At 45.3% G+C, this 23,380-nt stretch overlaps 1 protein-coding gene across 1 annotated transcript in view; it reads left to right on the top strand.

The window, feature by feature from the left end:
* The first annotated feature begins 7,226 nt into the window (after positions 1-7,226).
* Positions 7,227-23,380, top strand: part of PPL (periplakin) — a 62,113-nt gene continuing 45,959 nt past the window's right edge. The window contains exon 1 of the mRNA XM_063314820.1: positions 7,227-7,316. Within this exon, the coding sequence (XP_063170890.1) occupies positions 7,255-7,316 (62 nt within the window). The 5' untranslated portion in view covers positions 7,227-7,254. The remainder of the gene's footprint in view (positions 7,317-23,380) is intronic.

Raw genomic sequence — 23,380 nt, 5'->3', positions numbered from 1 at the left:
AGGGCACAGCTTATGTTCTTATTTGGTACAACGTCGTATACAAGTTGGGCAGCAATGAAATTTGATAAACAAACAAACAAACTTCCTAGGTGTCTGCTACAACCCATGAGGATGTCATGAAGATGATAAGGGGTGTCCACAGAGCATTTGCGCATAAAAATGGGTGGAGCTTCGATTACACTGTTGTGGACCTCATCTTGATTTTTTTGACCATACCCTGCAGACACCCCTGGGCTTTGTGATGTCTCTTGCTGTAGAGGGCAGAGGGAATGGCCTTGAAGGATAGGAGAAAGAGCTGGTAGCAAGTCAGATAAGAGGGGCCTGAGCCTGGGCCAAGAAAGTAATCTGAGTGAAAGTCTCAAACAAGCCCCTCCCTAGTTCACATGAAGATAAAGTGAGGGAGGGGGAGCACATTCAGACTTGCAAGATTCTATTGTTTTTTCTGTTTGTTCGTTTGTTTGGTACCTTCAAGTCAGTGTTGACTCCTGGCGACTGCCTGGACTTGTCCCTGAAGTTTTCTTGGCAAGATTTTTGGAAGTTGTTTGGCCTTACCTTCTTCTTCCTAGAACTGAGTGAGGGGGACTGGCCCAAGGTCGCCCAGTTGGCTTCATGCCTAATGAGGATTAAACTCACAGCCCCCCAGTTTCTAGCCTGGTGCCTTAACCTCCACACCAAACTGACTCTCTGTTACTCTAGCTTTACAATAAAATTACATGGCATTGGTTTCCTAGTCTGGTTTACCTTGACCTCCTTGTGCAAAAAATGTCCAGGTCTCCCTTGACAGCCTTGGAGTGAGGTCCCAGTCAACAAATCAGAGCTGGGTCTAAAATAGTTTTTTTTTCCCTCTCCAAAGAGGGAGGCAGGAATGTTCCTAAGAATGCCTGTCCTTTTGGCAGGCAGCCGGCTGGGCAAACACTGGTAAACACTCTCCAGATGAAAATCCTGGGCTGGCATCAGTCATAAGGAGAGACAGGTTTTTAAAGCAAAAACACTGGGCAGCTGAGATGGAACAGAGTATTTTTAATGTCCTAACAAGGGTGGGGAAGGGCTTCTAGGCCATTAAAGATGTGATTTTATACATATTTATGCATATATACGTACAACCAAGTGTGATTTTATGCATATTTATACTGTACATATTTTGTGCAGTCATTGGTATGACCATCAATTACATTTGATTATTATGTATGCAGCTGCATAAATTTGCACTTGTATGAGAAATCCCAAAGTTTATTATTGCCCAGCAGTTTATTATTCCAAAACTGAACAATAACAAAGAAAATACTGTTTCTTTATTCCTTGTACAACTTTGCTTGTCCTTCCTAATTCTGTTAACATCCAACGGCTTTGTCATTCCATCTTTCATTCAAGGAACCTTTTTACATGCCATTTTCAATCTATTCCAGTTTGAGCACCTGCTAGCAAATGAAGAGTCACTACTGGATTTTCCCGAGGATTCCCGTGCCCATCGAGAACAAGGAACAGGTCTACAGCCTGCCACGTCCTTCAGGTTTTAAGCGTCCTTTCCCAAAAGGTCTCCATGCTTTGATCACTATCAAATGTAATGCCAAAGTTCTTCTGTGATATTTCTACACCTCTGTTTTACATAGTAAAACCAGACCAGGAAACCAAAGTTATGAATGCTGATACTACTTTTATTATAAGGTTACAGTAATAGAATCTGGCAAGTTCATGCTGGCTGGGGAATTCTGGGAGTTGAGGCCCACACATTTGAAAGTGGCAAAGGTTGAGACACACTGCCTTAGAGCATTTGCTACAGGTTTCTTATATTTCCCATTCAAAATGGCAAACAACAGGGCCAGCCTTAGGCAAATTAGGTGTCAAAGAAAACTTCAGGTGGCCTATTCCTGATCCAACATGTGTCAGGGTGTCACGTGCTATCCTTTTTTTAAACCATTGTTCTAATTCCTCTTGCACTGTTGCCTAAAAACACTTGATGGCATGCATTCAGTTGCGCCCTGTGTTGGAATCCTAGTTGAATGGAAGGCGGTAGATAAATAATGTATACAAATTGCCACTAATCATTATCAACAAGAAGCATCTTTCCTGGACGAGTAAAGCAACTTCAAAAAATAGAACCTGGTTTTTACAAGGAAAGGAACCAGAACCAGAGGGCAGACTGAGGATTATGGGGCAATCCAGTGCTGGTTTATGTAAGGAAAACAGAGGTAGAATGTCAGGCTAGCCCTGGGAGGCTTGGATTCAAATACCCACTCAGCTATGAAGCTGGCACAGGATAATTGTGGCCCAGTCACCAGCATGTTGGGAGGCTGCAAATGTGGTAAAGAGTCATACGCAACTTGGTGGTCTCCCATCCACCTCTTATTTTTTATAAAGACCAGCCAAGTTTGAGTCAGCACTGCCTCCTACAATGCCATTTATAATTAGAAGGCCCAATCCCATTAAATGTGGATTTAATGCAAGGAGAATAATGCTTCCTTAGAACCGTTTGTGTAATGTCCTAAAATTATTCTGTTTGGGATAGAAGTAATTACATATATTAATTTGACTTCAATATGTTTAATAGGTTCCCATAGATCTTTTTTTCCCAACTACATATCTTTTCCATGGAACTTGATGGCTGGATAATTCATGCCCCTCTTATTACTAAGAGACTAACCCATCAACAGTGGAAAAACCAATTTATGGCCCCAAATACTCAGTGGATTGAAGACCTGATGTTACGTGTGATTTAGGAACCAGTTGCCTACAGATGTAGATTATGTATGGATGATTACAGTGAAATATGGTCATCCATTATTGATGTTGTATAAATTTTTATATACATATATACATGTCGGAGAAGCCTTCTTATATATAATTGATGTTGTTTTGATCCACTGTCCCCATTCTTTCTTTTTTCCTTTCTCTATTTTTTCTCCTTCTGTTTAATTAAATAAAAGCATTTTTAATTAAAACGTGTGAACCAGGCAATTCCATTCATTCTTCCTCTTCTCCCTCAACATTCTGTCAGATGAGAGGCTTATAAAGTACAAAATATGCATTTCAGGTTTAAGAAAACTTGGCATCGGTCAGGCCTTGGGTCAACCTGTTATCAGAATCCTTATTCAGCTGCAGCTTCCAGACTCACACCTGCCTCTCTCTCTCTCTCAAAAAAAAAATAGCCAAAATAAGGTACATTAAACAAATGATCCATTTTGACTACTGGGGAGGAATTTAGGAAGGGAAAGCACATGGCAATGTTCAAGTTTGACCATTTCAGAGTGTGGTATTTGTGTGTGTATATCCTGAAGATCTGGTTCAAAAGCATGCACACCTATTTATGGCCCAGCTTACAAGGTTTGACTTCCTTCCTTGTCATAGTTTCATGTCATAACTTGAGCCACCTGGAGCCTTTCCTTTTCTACCTCTGAAAAAGTCAAATATTGGTCATTTCCTGTCCCCATTACTGCTTCCCCTCTACAGGCAAGACTTATGGGGCAGAGAGATGCACTGCTACTCCATGAGGCTGGCGTTACACCCCATAAGTCAAGGAACACCCTCCCCAAACCAGTTTATTCAGCTGCAGCTTCCAAATTCACACCTGCTGGTTTGTTGGTGATAAGCAGAGATGGGGAATAAAAATATTGCAGGGATCTCAGTTAGAAAACAAATGAAGTCACTGGTAGTTGGGTGACACATAAATGCAATAAAATATTATTACTATTATATGAAGCCTTCCCTTGATCTGATGTCGGGATCCCTTCACATCCCCCCAAAGAAAGGCAGAAAGAGTGTGGTGAAGGTGCTGGGCTAGAAGTGGGAAGACCCCAGTTCAAGTCCCCCATCAACCACAGAACCTCTTGCAAGACTTGGGTCCGGTCCCTACCTTTCAGCCCAACCTACCTCGCAGGGTTCCAACAACCTAAGAGACGGCTTTATACATGGACTTCACCAGATGGACAACACCGAAATCAGATTGACTACATCCTTTGCAGCCAAAGGTGGCGGACATCTGTACAGTCGGTAAAAACAAGGCCTGGAGCTGACTGTAGTTCAGATCATGAACTTCTTCTTGCACAATTTAGGATCAGACTAAAGAGATTAGGGAAGACCCACAGATTGACCCACAGATCAGCTAGATATGAGCTCACTAATATTCCTAAGGAATATGCAGTGGAGGTGAAGAATCGATTTAAGGGACTGGACTTAGTAGATAGGGTCCCGGAAGAACTCTGGACAGAAGTTGGCAGCATTGTTCAGGAGGCGGCAACAAAATACATCCCAAAGAAAGAGAAAACCAAGAAGGCAAAATGGCTGTCTGCTGAGACACTAGAAGTAGCCCAAGAAAGAAGGAAAGCAAAAGGCAACAGTGATAGGGGGAGATATGCCCAATTAAATGCAAAATTCCAGAGGTTAGCCAGAAGAGATAAGGAATTATTTTTAAACAAGCAATGCGCGGAAGTGGAAGAAGACAATAGAATAGGAAGGACAAGAGACCTCTTCCAGAAAATTAGAAACATCGGAGGTAAATTCCAGGCAAAAATGGGTATGATCAAAAACAAAGATGGCAAGGACCTTACAGAAGAAGAAGAGATCAAGAAAAGGTGGCAAGAATATACAGAAGACCTGTATAGGAAGGATAACAATATCGGGGATAGCTTTGACGGTGTGGTCAGTGAGCTAGAGCCAGACATCCTGAAGAGTGAGGTTGAGTGGGCCTTAAGAAGCATTGCTAATAACAAGGCAGCAGGAGATGACGGCATCCCAGCTGAACTGTTCAAAATCTTGCAAGATGATGCTGTCAAGGTAATGCATGCTATATGCCAGCAAATTTGGAAATTGGAAAAAATCAACTTATATCCCCATACCAAAAAAGGGGAACACTAAAGAATGTTCAAACTATCGAACAGTGGCACTTATTTCACATGCCAGTAAGGTAATGCTCAAGATCCTGCAAGGTAGACTTCAGCAGTTCATGGAGCGAGAATTGCCAGATGTACAAGCTGGGATTAGAAAAGGCAGAGGAACTAGAGACCAAATTGCCAATATCCGCTGGATAATGGAAAAAGCCAGGGAGTTTCAGAAAAACATCTCTTTCTGTTTTATTGACTATTCTAAAGCCTTCGACTGTGTGGACCATAACAAATTGTGGCAAGTTCTTAGTGGTATGGGGATACCAAGTCATCTTGTCTGCCTCCTGAAGAATCTGTATAACGACCAAGTAGCAACAGTAAGAACAGACCACAGAACAACGGACTGGTTTAAGATTGGGAAAGAAGTATGGCAGGGCTGTATACTCTCACCCTACCTATTCAACTTGTACGCAGAACACATCATGCAACAAGCTGGGCTTGAGGAATCCAAGGCTGGAGTTAAAATTGCTGGAAGAAACATTAACAATCTCAGATATGCAGAAGATACCACTTTGATGGCTGAAAGCGAAGAGGAACTGAGGAGCCTTATGATGAAGGTGAAAGAAGAAAGTGCAAAAGCTGGCTTGCAGCTAAACCTCAAAAAAACCAAGATTATGGCAACCAGCTTGATTGATAACTGGCAAACAGAGGGAGAAAATGTAGAAGCAGTGAAAGACTTTGTATTCCTAGGTGCAAAGATTACTGCAGATGCTGACTGCAGTCAGGAAATCAGAAGACGCTTAATCCTTGGGAGAAGAGCAATGACAAATCTCGATAAAATAGTTAAGAGCAGAGACATCACACTGACAACAAAGGCCCGCATAGTTAAAGCAATGGTGTTCCCCGTAGTGACATATGGCTGCGAGAGCTGGACCATAAGGAAGGCTGAGCGAAGGAAGATCGATGCTTTGGAACTGTGGTGTTGGAGGAAAATTCTGAGAGTGCCTTGGACTGCAAGAAGATCCAACCAGTCCATCCTCCAGGAAATAAAGCCAGACTGCTCACTTGAGGGAATGATATTAAAGGCAAAACTGAAATAGTTTGGCCACATAATGAGAAGACAGGACACCCTGGAGAAGATGCTGATGCTAGGGAGAGTGGAGGGCAAAAGGAAGAGGGGCCGACCAAGGGCAAGGTGGATGGATGACATTCTAGAGGTGATGGACTCGTCCCTGGGGGAGCTGGGGGTGTTGACGACTGACAGGAAGCTCTGGCGTGGGCTGGTCCATGAAGTCACGAAGAGTCGGAAGCGACTGAACGAATAAACAACAAGAACCTCGCAGGGTTGTTGTGTTGTCTGCTGCCTTGAGCTCCTAAATGGAAGGTGGGCTGTATAGTTAAGCTGTGCTACCCCACCAGCTCGGAGAGATATGACGAAGGCAGGGCTCACACATGGCACGAAGTGGCCAGCTCAGCTGTCTGTGGCTTCTTCCCAAACCACTTAGCAGCTTAGGGCAAGGGCCCATCAACCCTGCCAGTTTGGTTTGTTTGTTTGTTTCAACATGGCGCAGAGGATTAAAGTTTAGTTCTTGGGTGTGTAAAAGGATACCTTGACCATATTTTCTTGGAAAAAATAAAGGACAAACCTGAAAAAGGGGCAAATCTGAAAGAGGTTCATTAAGGATTAAAAAAAAAAAATTGTTTATGTTTGTAACTCGGCTTTTCAAGAGCCAAACCGAGAGAAACCTTTACACAACCGCGTATACTGATAAAACATCGACAATCAACATGTCTATGCAAATGTATTTAACGAGGACGATTCCGCGTCCGTGTTTTTCACCTGAATGCGAAAGACTGTGCATCGGGGGGGTTCCATTGGTAGGGGAAAAGCGAAGTGACCCCAAGAAAGGAGAAAAGGGAAGTTCTGAAAAATAAATCAGTGGGGGGCTCAGAGGCAAAGGCCGCCTTGGCAGGGCACCCCAAAGTTGGCCACTGCCCCCCCACGTGCCCCTCGCCCCTCTCCTGCCCGCGCGCCTGGGTGGCACCGGGCGTGGACAGCCTTGGCAGCAGCGGAGCGGCTACCCCGTGGCAACCCGCCGCTGCTCCCCGCGAAGCCAGCCCGGCGAGAGCGCCCGTCCCCGCCTGTCCCTTGGAGACGGAAACTAGGTAGGCGCCACCTCCTCGGGGTGGGTCCTCGAAGCGGCTTGGCCTGGGCGCAGCGCACCTCCGTCGCTCGCGCAGTGCCAGGCAAGGCAGGTCTCTCGCGCGCCCGCCGCCGCCCCGCTCCTCCCTTCGCCAGCCGTCGCCCGGCGGGACTCGGCCGCAGAGGCACCGCCGCGGAGCCCCGATCCCCGCCCGGCGGGCTGCGGGGGCTGCGAGAGAGCCGCAGAAGTCTTCCGCGGGGCGAGCCTCGCCGCCCGTTCGCCCGGCCGCTGCGATGCATTCGCTTTTCAAGAAGAGGAACCGGGGGAAATACAGCCCCACCGTGCAGAAGAAGAGGTGAGCGGGGGCGGGGGGGGGGCGCGGGGGCGTGGGAGATGCGCGGAGTCCCGGGATGGCCGTGGAGTTGGGGATCCCTGCTGGCTCGGGAGGCCAGCAAAGGCGCTCTTTAACTCTTCTTTCAGCCTCAAAGAGCCGCCCCCCCAATTCTTTTTGCCCCCCCCCCGTTTTAAATGCGTCCGGGTTGGGATCAAACCTACAGCCACTTTATCGCTGCTCTAGAAATGCCTTCTCTGCCGGTATGGGACGAAGCGAAGATATGATAACTAAAAAGCCCTCTGCACATGCTCTATTGTGCTTGGTTGTTATGGCTGCTGATGCCCTTGGAATGAAGTTATGGTTGAGAGGAGCATTTTCCTTGCCCCAGATCTGTGTTTTTAGCTGCAGGCATTTCGTAAAGGGCATTTTGGCTAAAGACAGCTCTATTTCTCTCTGGTTTAAGTGTGTGAAAGGCTAATCTTGTACAAATGTGGGACAGAGACAGTTAAAGAAGGATGATCACCTCATTGTGTTGAAATTGCCCCCAGATCCTAACTGTGATTGCTTCTAGTGACCCGCTTACATGCCAGTGACATTCAAATGCCTGGATTTACCTGTGATGCTAAATATTTTGGGTGCTGTGCTGTCTGAATGTAGCCATTGTCACGTGTAAGTGGGATTTCTGACTTCAGGTGCAAGGTGAACCCAGCTAGTTGGGCTTATCAATAAACTATAGTTAAACCAACCATGGTTTAACCACCCAGCCATCAGTTGCATCTATACTATTGTTTGCGGGGCTTGGACATTGCAGTTTATGGCTTAGTGCTGTGTGTGAAAGCTGCAAATTGTGTCTTATTCAAGAAACTACGATTAAACAAGCCATGGCTTACGGAATGAAAAAGCCTAGGCTTTATGCTGTCAAAGTTTATTCTGATCGCTGTTTTGGATGTACCAAAGCTGAGCCCCTGCCGGTGAAATCTTGGTCCTTGGAAAACTTTGGATTTCTCTTTTGGGCCTGCCTGAGTTTTTGAATGTTTACGCAGAATTGAGCCCTTTGGTGCACTCTGGGGTAGCCACCAGGGAAACATGCATCAGATTTCAAGCTTTAATTTTCCTTGGCTGCATAGTTCCCTTCGGTCTGCAGTTGGCACATTCCAGAATTTAATCTCTCTGGGTGTGGTTCCATCACCCTCCCTCCTTCCCTCTTTCTCGTCCTCGTTTCTCTCTGCTTTGGCATTACCCCTGATCTTCTCCTGGGGCTCCTTCTCCAACCAAGGGACGTGTCTCAATGTGCCCTAATTAAAAAAAACACCAGCCCATCTCGACTTGGGAACCTGGGTGGAATCAGTAAGGTGCCTTCACCCAAGTCAGGCGATTGATCTGCCCCATCTTCCCTGAGGCCACTGGCTAGGGATGGTGGGTGCTGAAGTTCAGGGCATTGGAGAGTACCAGTGGATGCAGACTGGTCCATGTTCTCCGAGTCTGGACCAGATGGGAAGCTGGGAAACCTTGGGAATGTATTTCCAAAACAGAGACTAAGAAAGGGGTGCCTAGGTGGGCAGTCCCACAACCCAGTAGGATGAAGATGACGATTTTCTAAAGGCCTTTTCTTATACCAACCAGCAGTGGGCCTCTGAGGAAGGACTCCCAGCCTGTTTCCTGAGGATCATCCTCGGTTTCAGAAGTGAGCAACCTGTGGCTTTCCAGATGATGCTGAAGACAGCTTCCTGCAGGCCTCACTGTTGACTTTGTAGCCTGGGTCTGCTGGGACTTGGACTAAGTGAAATCTGAAGGGCCACGTGGTGCTCATCCCCATGAAGAGCAAGATACTATCTCATCCAGCATTAGCCACTCCAGCACCAGCTCTCTGCTGAAGGAGGATGGTCCCATCAGTTGTGTAATGAAATCCTCTGAGCCTGGGAACTAGAATGGATATTTGCAAAATTGGGCCAAAACCAGGGTAGATGGATATTCCATCCATATCTCCTAAATGTGGGGCCACCTCCCACTGAAAGGAAAAGGGTTAGAAAGAAGATGAAAGTCATCCAGGAAGACCTGCATTCATGTATTCCCTGATAAAAGGAAGCTAAAGTGCGCATGTATTCAATTTCCAAGATTTTGCACTTAAGCCCTTTTTCCTTGCAAAAAACCCAACTAACAAATCTTTCTGAGAAACTAGTTTTCTTAATGACTGTTTAGGGCAGTGTTTCTCAACCTTGGCCACTTTAAGATGTGTGGACTTCAACTCCCAGAATTCCCCAGCCAGCCAGCCATGGCTGGGGAATTCTGGGAGTTGAAGTCCACACATCTTAAAGTGGCCAAGGTTGAGAAACACTGGTTTAGGGACTTGACAAGTTGCTCCGTTTAACTCATGAAGGACAACCTGTGCAGGGCAGCAGTTGGGGGGGCAAGCGGGGCATGTACCCTGAGTGCCGCGCTGGTGGGGCACCAAAATGAGTGCTGGGGTGTGCCAAAATGGGCCTGGAATCCATGTTTGCCCCAGGTGACCCAGACCCTAGTTGCAGGCCTGAACCTGTGGATTCCATTCCCTCGGCTTCTTTGCACCCTAAGCAATTCTTTGCCTTTCTTACAACATTTATCTGCTAAATTGCAGAATGGGTGTGTTAAGAAGAAGAAAAAAAAGGAATAATTTATGCCTGAATAATCACCAAACTTGCTTTCCTGTGTGTAGCCCTAGAAGGCCAATGTGAAATTAAACTGCAGCTCCCACGTTGGAGACATTTGCTCAGTTTAATCTGAAGTGAGATGTCAAGGTGCTCTGCTCCTTGGAGTGCACCCTCACTGGCCGTGAAATGCGGAAGCAGTGAGCCTCTGAGCATGAATAAAGTACTTTTCCTCCTTACAGAGTAACCAACTGTAAGTGCTTTATTGGAACTCAGCTTTTCTTCCCCCAAGACCCCCAAGGGATTCAAGCAGGAGCCTGAAGTTCAACAGGCGAAGCTTTCCCAATCTCCTTGCTCTCCTTGCTCGTTGACCCTGTGCCAGTTGAATTTCAGCCTGTTGTGTGCTGTTCCAAATAACTTCACAGTGATGACTTTGCCCTCCAGTTTAGGAGCCAGCGGCAGAAGGAGATCTGCACAGCTGTATGTAAAAGAAGGAATCTTTCAGACAGTTCTTGAGTGCACACCAACATCCCCCTCCGCTAGCCTGATGCTTTTCACGCCAACAGGCGAACCCTCCAAGATGCGTATCAGAGCCCAAGTCTTGCAGCTTTAAGCTCCGTTTACACAATCCACTTTTGCTTGACTTCTACTCTGGATGCGGTTCCAAATTTCCATATAAGCAGGGGATAAGAAGGCTTCAGTTCTAACCAATCTCTGGGGGAACCTTTAAGAAGTTGGGCTCAGTTTTTCCAGTGGCTTTCCTTGGAAGCTTTTAATACCCAAGACAAGAATCGGTGGCTTTCCTTGGCATGTGATGGGTTTCCATCCTACTCCCATTAATGGAAGAATCCAGGTCCGATCCACCAAGATGCACAGATTTGATTTTGAACAGGTTGTTTGGTACTCAAGGTGTGGCTAGCAGAAGGATAGAGATTCAGACCTGGTCTTCTGCAAGGAGACTTTGGGCCTCTTTCAAAAGGAGGAGGGTGTTGCCAATTTGAGCAAGCTTTGGCAAGTTGCCATCTAGGGGACCCACACATTCTTGGGTGCTCTACCACTGGGAATAGAGAGACCTATCAATGCTGTATGTATGTAAATGAAATCTCCAGAAGGCCCTTATGTAGGCTCTCCTGTTGTGTGTGTGTGTGTGTGTTTTAATGTGTTGTTCAGTTAGGATCACCTTTGGACTCTGGGACCATGGGTCTCTGTGCTGTTGTGCACCACAATGAACGAGCAACCAAGAACTCTTGCTGAACTGCCTTACAGCGACATTCTTTGTTCTTCCTGTGATTCCGGACTTTGAGTGGCCACTGGCTAGATTTCCTTCTGCCTTCGAAGGTCCATACTCAGCCAAGCTTCAAAACCAGGATGTGTTGATGTCTTGTAAGTTGGCTGGAGGGCGGACTCCTAGTCTGCAGATTTATGAGGAGCAGCTCTGAAGGAGAGAAGAGACAGTGCAGGATGTGGAGGGGGCATGTCCACAGGGTATGGTCAAGATGGAAACCCTGATGGTGAGATTGATGCTCCACATGTCAAAAGCAGGCGGAGCATCAATTGCAACACCATGGCCACCATCTCTGGGGACACTCTGGCAAGCTGGCAAGAAAAGCACTGCTCCATGTTTGGTCTTGGACCATAAATAAATGTTGATTGAGATAGATTGGTTGATTGGGAAAACTTTTGGTTCAATTTCCCTCCACATACTGAGCCTGATCTATCTATGTCTAGATCAGTGTTTCTCAACCTTGGCTACTTGAAGGTGGGTGGACTTCAACTCCCAGAATTCCCCAGCCAGCATGGCTGGCTGGGGAATTCTGGGAGTTGAAGTCCACCCACCTTCAAGTGGCCAAGGTTGAGAAACCATGTAGATTCATCTGTATTCATCATATTGATAGGTTTGGCTTATGTGAGAAAACCCAGCCTCATAGCACTTTATTCAGTAAACAGATTAAATAAATCAGGGCTTAATATATTGTGTGAACCGAACCTGCATTTGGGGCTATTGCAGGGCTTTTTTTCTTTGTAAGTATTTTTTTTAAAGGCCTCTTAGGTGATCTGGGAATCCTGTGGTGGTTTGCATGGATAAATAGGTCAGAACTGGTGGGGCAAGGCAGGGGCGTTGGGAAAAGGGTCCATCCAAAACACTGCTAGTGATGGAAAAGACAGATAAACTTGGGAAGAACTGCTGTGCCTTTTATTTTGCAGAATGACTCATAGTAGCAAGAAAGGGAAACTGGAACTCGTTCAGGTTTCCAATCTGCAGTCGGCCTTTGCACATTAGGGCCAGGGATGGGGCGATCTACGCTTGGGCTGCAAGATTTTGGAAGATCACTAGATTGCAAAAAAGAGATATCGAAATGCCTCTTTGGTGCCATTGGGTGGTCACTGAGATTTTTGCAGCCCAGATGCAGCTCCCCTGGGCTGATTTTCCTAAACCTTCCAAACGCAACCACTGATGCAGCAGAAGATGGGATTTAAAAAGTAACAGAGGTTGTGGATGATGGGAGCAAGAGGGCAAAACCAAGCTGAGAAGTCTCAGGCTGAGTTCACACGTTGCCATAAGCTGCGATGCAGACTCTTTAGTTTTGCTGCAGAACCTTGCATGAAGCCGGTTATTGTGACGTATAAGCACGAGTTTAGCGTATTACATGAATCCAGAAGAATTTGCATCAACTCTTTAGCATGTTGGATGAACTGGGCTTTGGAAAATAGTTTGCACAAGGATTTGGCTGCTTCATAAAATGAAATGCAGAGCTGGTATACAGCGCACCGCTCACCAGAATGATTTGGTGACTCTCATTCTTCTTCTTCCTGGCATTTTCCTGCTATCGTGGGGTCTGCTTTTTGGATCCTGAAACGCCACTTTGCCCAATTGTCCGCATCCTCAGGGCGCAGACCCTCAGTTTGCATGTCCTTATTGATGGTGTCTCGCCATCTCTGTTTTGGTCGCCCACGTGGCCGCCGGCCATCAGTTTTAAGATGGTAAACTATTTTGGCAACAGTGGAAGGTTCCGCTCTAAGAACCTGTCCATACCAACGAAGCCGGCTTTCTCTCATCTTCTCCGTAATTAATGGCACGCCTAATTGTTGTCAGATGGCATCATTTGTGAAGTGATCGAGCAGGGAGATGCCCGATATCCAACAGAGCATTTGTTGTTTATTTGTTCAGTCGCTTCCGACTCTTCGCGACTTCATGGACCAGCCCACGCCAGAGCTTCCTGTCAGTCGTCAACACCCCCAGCTCCCCCAGGGACGAGTCCGTCCCCTCTAGAATATCATCCATCCACCTTGCCCTTGGCCGGCCCCTCTTCCTTTTGCCCTCCACCCTCCCTAGCATCAGCACCTTCTCCAGGGTGTCCTGTCTTCTCATTATGTGGCCAAAGTATTTCAGTTTTGCCTTTAATATCATTCCCTCAAGTGAGCAGTCTGGCTTTATTTCCTGGAGTATGGACTGGTTTGATCGTCTTGCAGTCCAAGGCACTCTCAGAATTTTCCTCCAACACCACAGTTCCAAAGCATCGATCTTCCTTCGCTCAGCCTTCCTTATGGTCCAGCTCTCGCAGCCATATGTTACTACGGGGAACACCATTGCTTTAACTCCAACAGAGCATACGCATTTCCATAACATGGAGGTGGCTCTCTATATCCTTTGTGGCTACCCCACACTCGGTTCCATATGATGCCAGTGGGCGAACGATCAGTGACTCTCACCTGGCAGGTATATTATGATATTTGCATTTCTTCAAGACAAAACAGATGATGGAAGGACAGCCAACTGATGTTTTTTGAAAAGTGTTGTGGAGCACTTTGTAAGTCTAGTATTCACTCAGAAAGTGGTAAACACTCCCCCGCATGTGGGAGATGGTTTCTTAATCTGAAAACAGCGTATTTTCTTATAAGCAAATTGTTCTTCCTAAACTGAGAGAGAACTGGCAGACGATTCTCGTGCTAGAGGAGTGAGTGTGCCTTTCTCCTGGCTTTGCAGTTTGAATGTCCGGGACAAAAATCAGCCACGTTTCTGGAAAATCCAATGATAGGAGCTGTAATGGGCTGTATCAGGTTGGGAATATACTGCTTCCATGCTTCATGTAGGCACTTGGCCTTTTGAAACACACACACACACACACGGCTTGTTTATTTATTCATTGAACAGCAGTGTTTTAAATTCTCCCTTTTTAATGCGAAAAATGCTTTGCAGATGATTGGACTCTTTAGGACAAGATAGGCATTAATTAGTCCCATCCTGCCCGTAACTGTCTTCTGATAGTAAAATTGGGTTTATTTGTTGGCTGTGAACTGGACTTGGCAACAGAAGGCAGTTGGAAATATCCTAACAGCAGTTGCTACAAACCAGTTTTGCTGTTCTTAAAAAGTTGCATTTCCCCCCCCCCTTGTGAATTTGGGAAAAACGACTGGGTTCATGCCTTCTATGCCAGGTTTCTTAAAAGTGATCTCCTGACTAAACCACAATTGAGTGAGATCATACCCCCCACACACCTTCTGTTAACCATGCTTTACAAACCACGGTGGGAGAGTTTACCCAAAATGTGTGCCAAAGCTGAACACCCCACATGGTTTTCCTTACTAGGTGAATCAAGTCTGTACATGGCAAGGTAGTGCTTAACGTGTGTGTATCCAGCCTGAGCAGAAGACGAAGTTTGGGTCCTTACTTGTACGCTGGCTGTGCTTCTAAGACCCAGTGACCGACAGTCAACTAAATCATCCTTTATCAAAGTAACCTGATTTTCTGGGTCAGCATGATCTGTTGAGCTAGAAAGTAACCACAGGATCTGAATTTGCCCTGCACTCCAGGCTAAGATGAGACTGGCTCATTTGTGGCTCAGCATGTCATAGGTGACCAGCCGCTGGGTGACCTTGTTGCAGGCATCTTTTTGCTACCAGCCTAATCTACTCTGCAGAATGTTTTGGGAAGTTTGGTTAAGTGGTGTACAGGGACAGAGTTTTGCGGAGCCACTGCAGTTGCTGTGTGGATAGAGGATTGGTAATAAAACTAGTTCCCGTGTTAGGCCAGGAATAGGCAGTCAGTTCATTGATTGATTCATTCATTCATTCATGTAACTGACGGAATCATTCACAGGGCCCTGATGGTACCCTTGTATGTCATTGCTTTTTTTTTTTCTAATTTGCTTCCCCCCCTTTAAACGTACAGGTAGCCCTCGACTTAACAACCATTCGTTTAATGATGGTCTTAAGTTACAACCGCCTTGGAATAGGTGTTTTACAGCCTGTAAAGCACTTCTGGGCATCACAAAATATCGCGCGCACCCCCCCGTGATCACATGATCACATTTTGGGCACTTGGCTTGCATTTGCAACTGGTTGCAGTGTCCTGCACTCACGTGATCATGTTTTGCGACTTTTTTGCTGTTTTCTGGCAAAAAACACCCATTGGGGAAGCTGGATTCACTTAACGACTTAACAATTCATGATTTGCTTAACGGCCACCGTGAAAATTGTCGTAAAACCGGGTCTGGTCATGTGCTGACTTGACTTATGACCGCAATGACTTACAATCGAAATTCTGGTCCTGATTGTGATTGTAAGTCGAGGACTACCTAACAGGTTTTCCTGGTGGGGAGGGGGCTTGGTGGGAGAGGCTGGATTTTTAAGGAGTTTTTTATACTCCTCACTTATCTGCCCCAATCTTCCCACCTTCCTTAACTCAGCTAGCAACTGTCTTCCTGCACTTATTTACAATAGGAGTTTTTCTGTCCTTTGCATCGGAAATACCAAAAATGAATTGAATTCAGGAGCAAAATGTGAGTTCTCCATCACCGAAAGATGGTGTGTCCTTTCCAATAATATGCTGTTGGGACTTAACTTCATTTCTGAAACTTCATAGCTGGCTTTGCCTCTAGCAACTGGCAATTTTTTAAAAAACTGACCAAAATCTTAGCAGGAGGATGTCTGAGGTAATGGCCTATGTCATTTACCAAGCTTTGGCCTCTCCCTGATCCAGGACACACTGGCAGGAAGTGCAGGAATCCACCCTGTATTTTCAAAACTCAAGTTGTAAATAATCTTATTGCAAGAAAGGTGTAATTGAATTGGGCTGAGCATTCAGCGCCTTACGTTGCTGAATACATGAGGAGCTGATTATTCCAAAGCTGGGTATTCGGAGTAGAAAAATGAAGGGAAACCTGCCCAAGATAATTGGGGGGGGGTGCCAAGTTTAATTTCTCAACCATGGCTGCAGGCATAATCCATGGAAAGCTTCCAAGATGATAATTATTTTGCCTAGCACACCGTGGAGGAAGAATAGGGTGGGGCCAGGATGTAGTTTTGGGGCGCAATGTGTGACGTGGTGTGCATCTACCTATGCAGTAAAGGAGACTTTTTGAACACAATGAGGATTTGCCTGTCGTGTTCAACCTGGGATAATCCAGCTGTTGCTGAACTACAACTCCCAATTAGGCTGATGGGAGTTGTAGTTTAACAACAGATGGATTACCATAGGCTGCCTACCTCAAGACGCAACCACAAGATGGTTGGTAAAGTCAGTTGTGAACCCAGCCAGGTGTGGTTCAGCCAAGAGATCATGGTTTGACAAAGCATTGCTTCGTGCAATGTGTGAACTAAGGCTGGGGGACTGTCAATCATCTGAAATAGGCCAGGACAAGTTGCAGGGATTCTAGGAATGCTACTTTATTGTTATAGGGTATAATAACAGAATCTTGAAAGCCTGTCTTATGTCCCAACTTATACTAAGCAAAATCAAAGTGGAGTTATTTTGATGGACTTTCTCACGCTTTCTTCTATTTCTGGGTTCTGTAATCTCTTCTCCAAACCCCTTCTTGGCTTTCTTCTCCCCACTGGTGCCCCATGACTCTCTCATCCCTTCCCCAAGGTGGGTTCTACATTCCTTTATATAGGACTTTCTTGCAAGTAAGAGTGGAACCCAGAGGGACGCGGTGGCGCTGCGGGTTAAACCGCTGAGCTGTCGATCGGAAGGTCGGCGGTTCGAAACCGCGCGGCGGGGTGAGCTCCCGTTGCTCGTCCCAGCTCCTGCACACCAAGCAGTTCGAAAACATGCAAATGTGAGTAGATTAATTGGTACCGCTTCGGCGGGAAGGTAACGGCGTTCCGTGAGTCATGCTGGCCACATGACCCGGAAGTGTCCTATGGACAACGCCGGCTCCAAGGCTTTGGAACGGAGATGAGCACCGCCCCCTAGAGTCGGACACGACTGGACTTTACGTCAAGGGAAACCTTTACCTTTACTAAGAGTGGAACCATCTAGCTTTGGAAGGACAAAGCAGAATTATTGAGAAGAGACAGAAGGCTGCAACGAAGCGGAGCACCCATATTTATTGCTGGCATATCTCTAGGTAGGAGATACTGGGTATCAGTTCAATTCATGGTTTTGAATACAAAAGAGAATAACTTTTGAATACAAAAGAGAATAATAAAGAATAGCATACAAAGAGAATAACTCAGAAGCAATGACCAAGACTGTATAAGTCATAGAAAACTTTAAAAAATTAGATCTAAAGACCAGAATAGAGTGAAATCGAATAAAATACAGTAACACAATATAAAACATAAGATAACATAGAAATAACAGTGAAAGAAGACCAAAGAGACTTCATAACACCACTCTAGGATGAGGACATCTGTTGTCTTCGTGTGGAAATTGCTGCAGATGCGAACTTCACCAGGTTTCAGAGCCTTAACAAGCAGTCTGTAGGCTTCCCAGAAGTTCTGTTGTGGTCAGTCTTTGAGACATGGTTCTGCCTATGTCATAGCCGGTGAGAGCACCGGTCTTGGCTGATCTTGAAAAAAGGTAAGCAAGGATGGACTTGGATAGTATGTGGATGAGGAACTACTAAGAAGATCCAGAACTTTAGACTGGATGGAGAAGTAGGGGAAAAGCCTGGGAAGAACATCCTGGAAGGAGACAGTGGAAAACTGACTTCCTTAGATGTAGCAAAAAAAGCAAACAAACATGAAGCATCCATGTGTCTGCCAGGAGTCAAGCTTGACTTGAGGCCCTTCAATTTCTCTAAGTATTCTTTTTTTCTGTGATGCTCTGGAACAATGTTTCTTAACCTTGGCAACTTTAAGGTGTGTGGACTTCAACTTCCCAAGGGGATCATGACAAATTTGGGGTGGGGGGTCCCAATTAAAAATGATCAGGCTTATGTAGGCCTAGCTAGAGAGAGATCAAAATCATTGCCTCCTGCAGGTGGTTGCAGTGCCAGAAAATTTGAGATTCTCCCTAGATTAAAATGTAAGTATTCAAAGTTAGGGTGTGTGTGTTTATTTCTTGCCCAACCCTATTTCCAGTGAACAAAAAGTTCTGTTTTGGGCCAAGCAGATTTAGGAAATCAGTGAAAGAGCAAGAAAATAGAGCAGAACAGCCCAGCTGTTTTCTGCAACTCTTTGTTTTTATTTGTGGTTGTCCCAACTCTCTGCAATGTGTTTAATCTCGTGAGGTCTAGAAATTTGATCAATCCCTGATATGCCATAGTCATATTCTAGGTTTGAGTGATGTGTTCCTGGAGAATCCCTGATGGAGGTTTGAGATGGCTGAATGTATGAGGTGGTTGTTTAAATTCTTAGCATCTTTGTTTTTTTTAGTTGTGGAGAGCTATGAAATGACCTTGGCAAAACAATATGGTGATGGTTATAAAAGCATGTTTTGAGCCTGAGTAATAAAGAAAGTATTAGAAAGAAACTTATACTGAGGTATAAGAGGGAGGGAAGGGAAAACACAGATTTTCAAGATTCTGTAATATATCTATCTGTCTGTCTGTCTGTCTACCTACCTACCATTATCTCTATCTATCTATCTATCTATCTATCTATCTATCTATCTATCTATCTATCTATCTATCTATCTATGTCCTAACGCTGAGACAAGGAATAGGTCTCTAGTACTTTATTACTGCTACATTAGACAGAAATCCTAACAAACTGAAGAAGCGTGGGAAAAGCCCAGACAGATAAACCCCAAAGGTTAAGGCGGGTCTGATCTGTGTCTCTTTGAATGGCTGCTCAACTCCTCAGTACTATGCATGCGTTTTCCCCCCTGGATAGGGGCCCCCTCCTGCTCACCATCAGTGTTCATGACATTCTATCTATCTATCTATCTATCTATCTATCTATCTATCTATCTATCTATCTATCTATCTATCTATCTATCTATCTATGTATCATCTATCATTATCTATCTATCTATCATCTATCTATCTATCTATCTATCTATCTATCTATCTATCTATCTATCTATCTATCTATCATTATCTATCTATCTATCTATGAAATCTTTATTAGAGTCATAGACCAGCATACTGTAACTTGTATCAGCCTTCTAGAGTCTGTTTCCCACCATATTTTACCTTGAAGGGCTGATATCAGTTGTGTCTTAATTAGTTAGAATCTCTCTTCATATCTTAGCAAATAAACTTAATTCTTAGCTCATTCATCTTCATAGGGATGAAACTATCTCAGTTGTATCTAAGAGTGCCTTAGATTTGCTGAAAGATGAGCTGGAAATATGGAACAGATGAGCTTATATTGAGTGTGTTTGTAATCTGTGTCCACAAAGATTAATTACAGGCTGGATAACACGACAGCTCATGCCCTAGTGTGTGTTTGTCTTAAACCTCCTGATATGAATTCTAAGTACCTAATGGAATTATGACAAAGGACTCACAAGCACACAACATTTGTTTTCATTTCAAAATCCTCCCCAACCTTTAAAAGCAACACCAGGATTTATAACATCCAGGGAAATTTGGCTTTGAACACCTGATGGCTCATCATTTGTCATTTGGTAGTTTGAAATTTTCCGGCAAGCTTCCTAACAAGGCCATCTCTGTTTTGGATCCACGAATCCCCAGCTGGCCAATCTAAAGATAGAAGATGGCAAATGAACCACCAGGGAGTCAAAGCTGAATTTGCCTGAGCAATGTTCTAGCAGGAGGGCCAGGGGAGCTGTTTAAAAAACAGAGAAATGGACAGGTGGAGCAAAGTGTGGGTGAGGCTGCTTCCACTGAGCTACGTATGGGTCCTGAGCTGTGATGGTATGTGGGGAAGACCTTGGAGACGGGGCAAAGAGAGGCTGCCAAGGGAACGGTCAGATAAGAGGGAGCATAGCCCACCGCTGGAGAGTAGGCGGGACAAGAGGCTCAGAAGGGACCCTCCCTAGTTTCTCGGCCTGTAAAGGAAATGGGGGCGGGGGGGGAGGATTGTACTTTCAGACTTGCAAGATTTTGTCAATGTAGCTTTACAGTAGAGTAGAATTAGCCTATCTGGTTGTGTTTCCTGTCTGGTCTACCTGGTAAGGCTGACATCAATCTTGCAAGTCTGAAAGTACAATCCTTTCCCCATCTCTTTTACAGCCCGAGAAACTAGGGAGGGTCCCTTCTGAGTCTCTTGCCCCATCCACAATCCAGCTGTGGGCTATGCTGCCTCTTATCTGACCATTCCCTCGGCAGCATCTCTTTGCCCTGTCTTCCAAGGTTTTTCCCACATATCATCACATGAGGTCTACAGAGGGCTGCCCTTGAAGACCATCCAGAAGCTTCAGATTATCTAGACTGCAGCAACTTGAGAACTTTTGGGCATGGGTTGGTTTACCTATGTAACACCTCTCCTTTGAGAGCTTCATTGGTGACCATGTGGATCCCAGTCTAATTCAAGATGCTGGTTGTCACTACATAGGCTATCTACTGGACAATCTGTTCCCATCAGCTTCTGCCTATGCAACAAGATCAAGTACGCTAGGCTTGTTCATGGTCCCTTCTCTTAAGGATAGTCATCTACAGGGCCTACAGATTCAAGCTTTCTCTGGCATTGTGCTTGGAGGAGATTGATTCTGATGGCCTTTGCCATTTTTGCAAGCTTTTGCTATTGTTTGGTTATTGGTTATATTGCTTAATGTTTTTAATCTTTTCCCTGGATGAGTCCTGTGGGATTGGTGTGAGGCCCAGTCAATCAGTTACCTTCCCTTGCCAAGCCCCACAAGAGTGCTGTGAGGTAGGTGCATGTGTTGTTCTAAGCTTCAAGGCAACAACATTATTTCCACCTTACCGCATTTTTCATCAGGGACGAGCTTCTTAGCTGACTAGCAAATGCAACATGTCTTTTGGCACCATCTGTGGTTAATCTGCATGTCTCTGAAGAACCACCTGTCGCGTCACTCTTGCTGCAACTGCCTGACAGTGGCTTCCGCACCTCAAATTTCTTGCAATGAGATCTAAGCTCAGGGAGACAACAACGCAGAGGAATGGGTGGGACCGCTGAGCTGACCACTCAGGTCTGATGATCTGAAGGAAGATCATGGCTGGGAATGGCTGGGTTCTTGCTGGAACTTTCCCATCTGAAGCAGCAGATGATCTGTTCGCCGGTTCATTTGGTGTTCTGCCAACTATAACAGTTGAAATTCAAGGTGCTGTCATGTGAGTCTTACCTGTTCCATTGTGGAGATGGACATCACATTTCAGCCTAATGCAACTATGTGGTTGGTGGAAATCCATATGTCTGTTGGCTTGGGTCCAGAGGCAAAGCATTCGGGGAAAAGATGATGCCAGAACATTTTAATGGAGGAATCACTGAACCTGCTAGGTAATAGCCTTCAAAATGATTGAGAACGAAGTAGACAATAGAAAAGGGTGGGTACCTAAACTGGGTTGGCCATTCAATCACTTTGGGCTTCTGTATTTTCTTTGGGCCGTCTGTGGTAGAAGTATGTCTTGTCTAAACAACTGTTATGCATATTTACTTGGCAAGCCCAATCTTCGCATTGTGGGCTAAACCATCTAAAATCATCTTATACTAAAAGAAATTCAAAGCAAGGTTATTTTGAGGTTTTCTTCGCATACTTCCCTGGTTTCGGGACTGTATAATCTTTTCTGTGAATCCCCCCTTAATAGCTTCCCCCTTCCATCCCCTCTTCCTGGCTCTTTCCTACCTACAGCCATCTAAATTGTAAAGGAAACAGGTAAAGGTAAAGGTAAAGGTTTCCCTCGACGTAAAGTCCAGTCGTGTCCGACTCTAGGGGGCGGTGCTCATCTCCGTTTCTAAGCCTTAGAGCCGGCATTGTCATAGACACTTCCGGGTCATGTGGCCAGCATGACGACTCGGAACGCCGTTACCTTCCCGCCGAAGCGGTACCAATTAATCTACTCACATTTGCATGTTTTCGAACTGCTAGGTGAGCAGGAGCTGGGACGAGCAACGGGAGCTCACCCCGCCGCGCGGTTTCGAACCACCGACCTTCCGATCGGCAGCTCAGCGGTTTAACCCGCAGCGCCACCCCGTTGTGAGAAAGGAAACAAGCTGGCCTAAATTAGCATGTTGCCCTAAGACTAGATCCATCATCCAATGTTGTTCTTTTAGGCGGCTCCCACACCTTGTGTGAAACCATGCTTTGTAGAGGTAGTGTTCTTCAAAGACACCACCTTAGAAACCTTTACCACAGCTTTGGAAGGAAGGTCAATGTAGTTATCCACATAGTGCAGATGGAGGTTGGGATCAACCATATATTGCTACCCTAGGGTCACCTATAGGTTCTTGGCAGAGGTGATGTTTTAATAAGGATTTTCTAGAGCAGTGTTTCTCAATCTTGGCAACTTTAAGGTGCATGGACTTCAACTCCCAGAATTCCCAGAATTTCTAGAAAGTGCTGGCTGGGGAATTCTGGGAGTGGAAGTCCACGCACCTTAAAGTTGCCAAGGTTGAGAAACACTGTTCTAGAGCTTCGTTTCTTGGCCCTTACATTTAGACAAGCTTAACGTTTCATTTGAGTGAAGTCCCCACTTTGGATAGCCCTAGCTTTGCTCCAGTTACATACACATCATAGCATCATTTGTGTCAATTGAATGATGGTCAAACAACAATGGGACTAAGAAAGCAGAAACAGAACATCTTTCATTAAAATAAAAACTGGGAAAGATCACAATTGCAACTCTTCCAAAGGCCATTTAAACATGAAGATCGCTTAGAAAAGTTTGGTTTCTGCCCAGAGTTGGACCAAAATGGTTCAGAGGCCCAGCCAAGTGTAAATACTGATCTTTCTCCTAAGATGTATTCTTGAATATTTGCTCCCCTGCACCAGAGCAATCCCAGAGGAACCTCTATCCTAAGACTGGGTTCATACAAGATGTTAAGCAAAATATGGTTTGTTTGGAGTGTGGTGTGGTATGGGACCCCAGCCAATCATGGTTTTCCCAAGAAACCATTGTTCATTAAAGCAAGGCTTAGCATGTTGTGAGAAAACAGTCACTGGCTCACTAGCACAGCCTCTCTCTCCAAAGCTCTATTACCTGACTGGTCTGGCTTTTGAGCCACTGATATGGGTTTTAGCTGGGCCCCTCTCTGTAATTTGGCCAGTAACTCTTTCCCCAGATGTCTGCACATTTGTTTTGGTTCAAGGTGTCTGGGTGTGTTTGTGTTTGTGTGTGTTTGTGCTTTGGTGGACAGATGCCTGCGGCC

The sequence above is a fragment of the Candoia aspera genome, chromosome 14 (genome assembly GCF_035149785.1).
Source record: "Candoia aspera isolate rCanAsp1 chromosome 14, rCanAsp1.hap2, whole genome shotgun sequence".
In the NCBI taxonomy this organism is placed as follows: domain Eukaryota; kingdom Metazoa; phylum Chordata; class Lepidosauria; order Squamata; family Boidae; genus Candoia; species Candoia aspera.
This window is presented reverse-complemented; position numbering and strand designations above follow the sequence as displayed.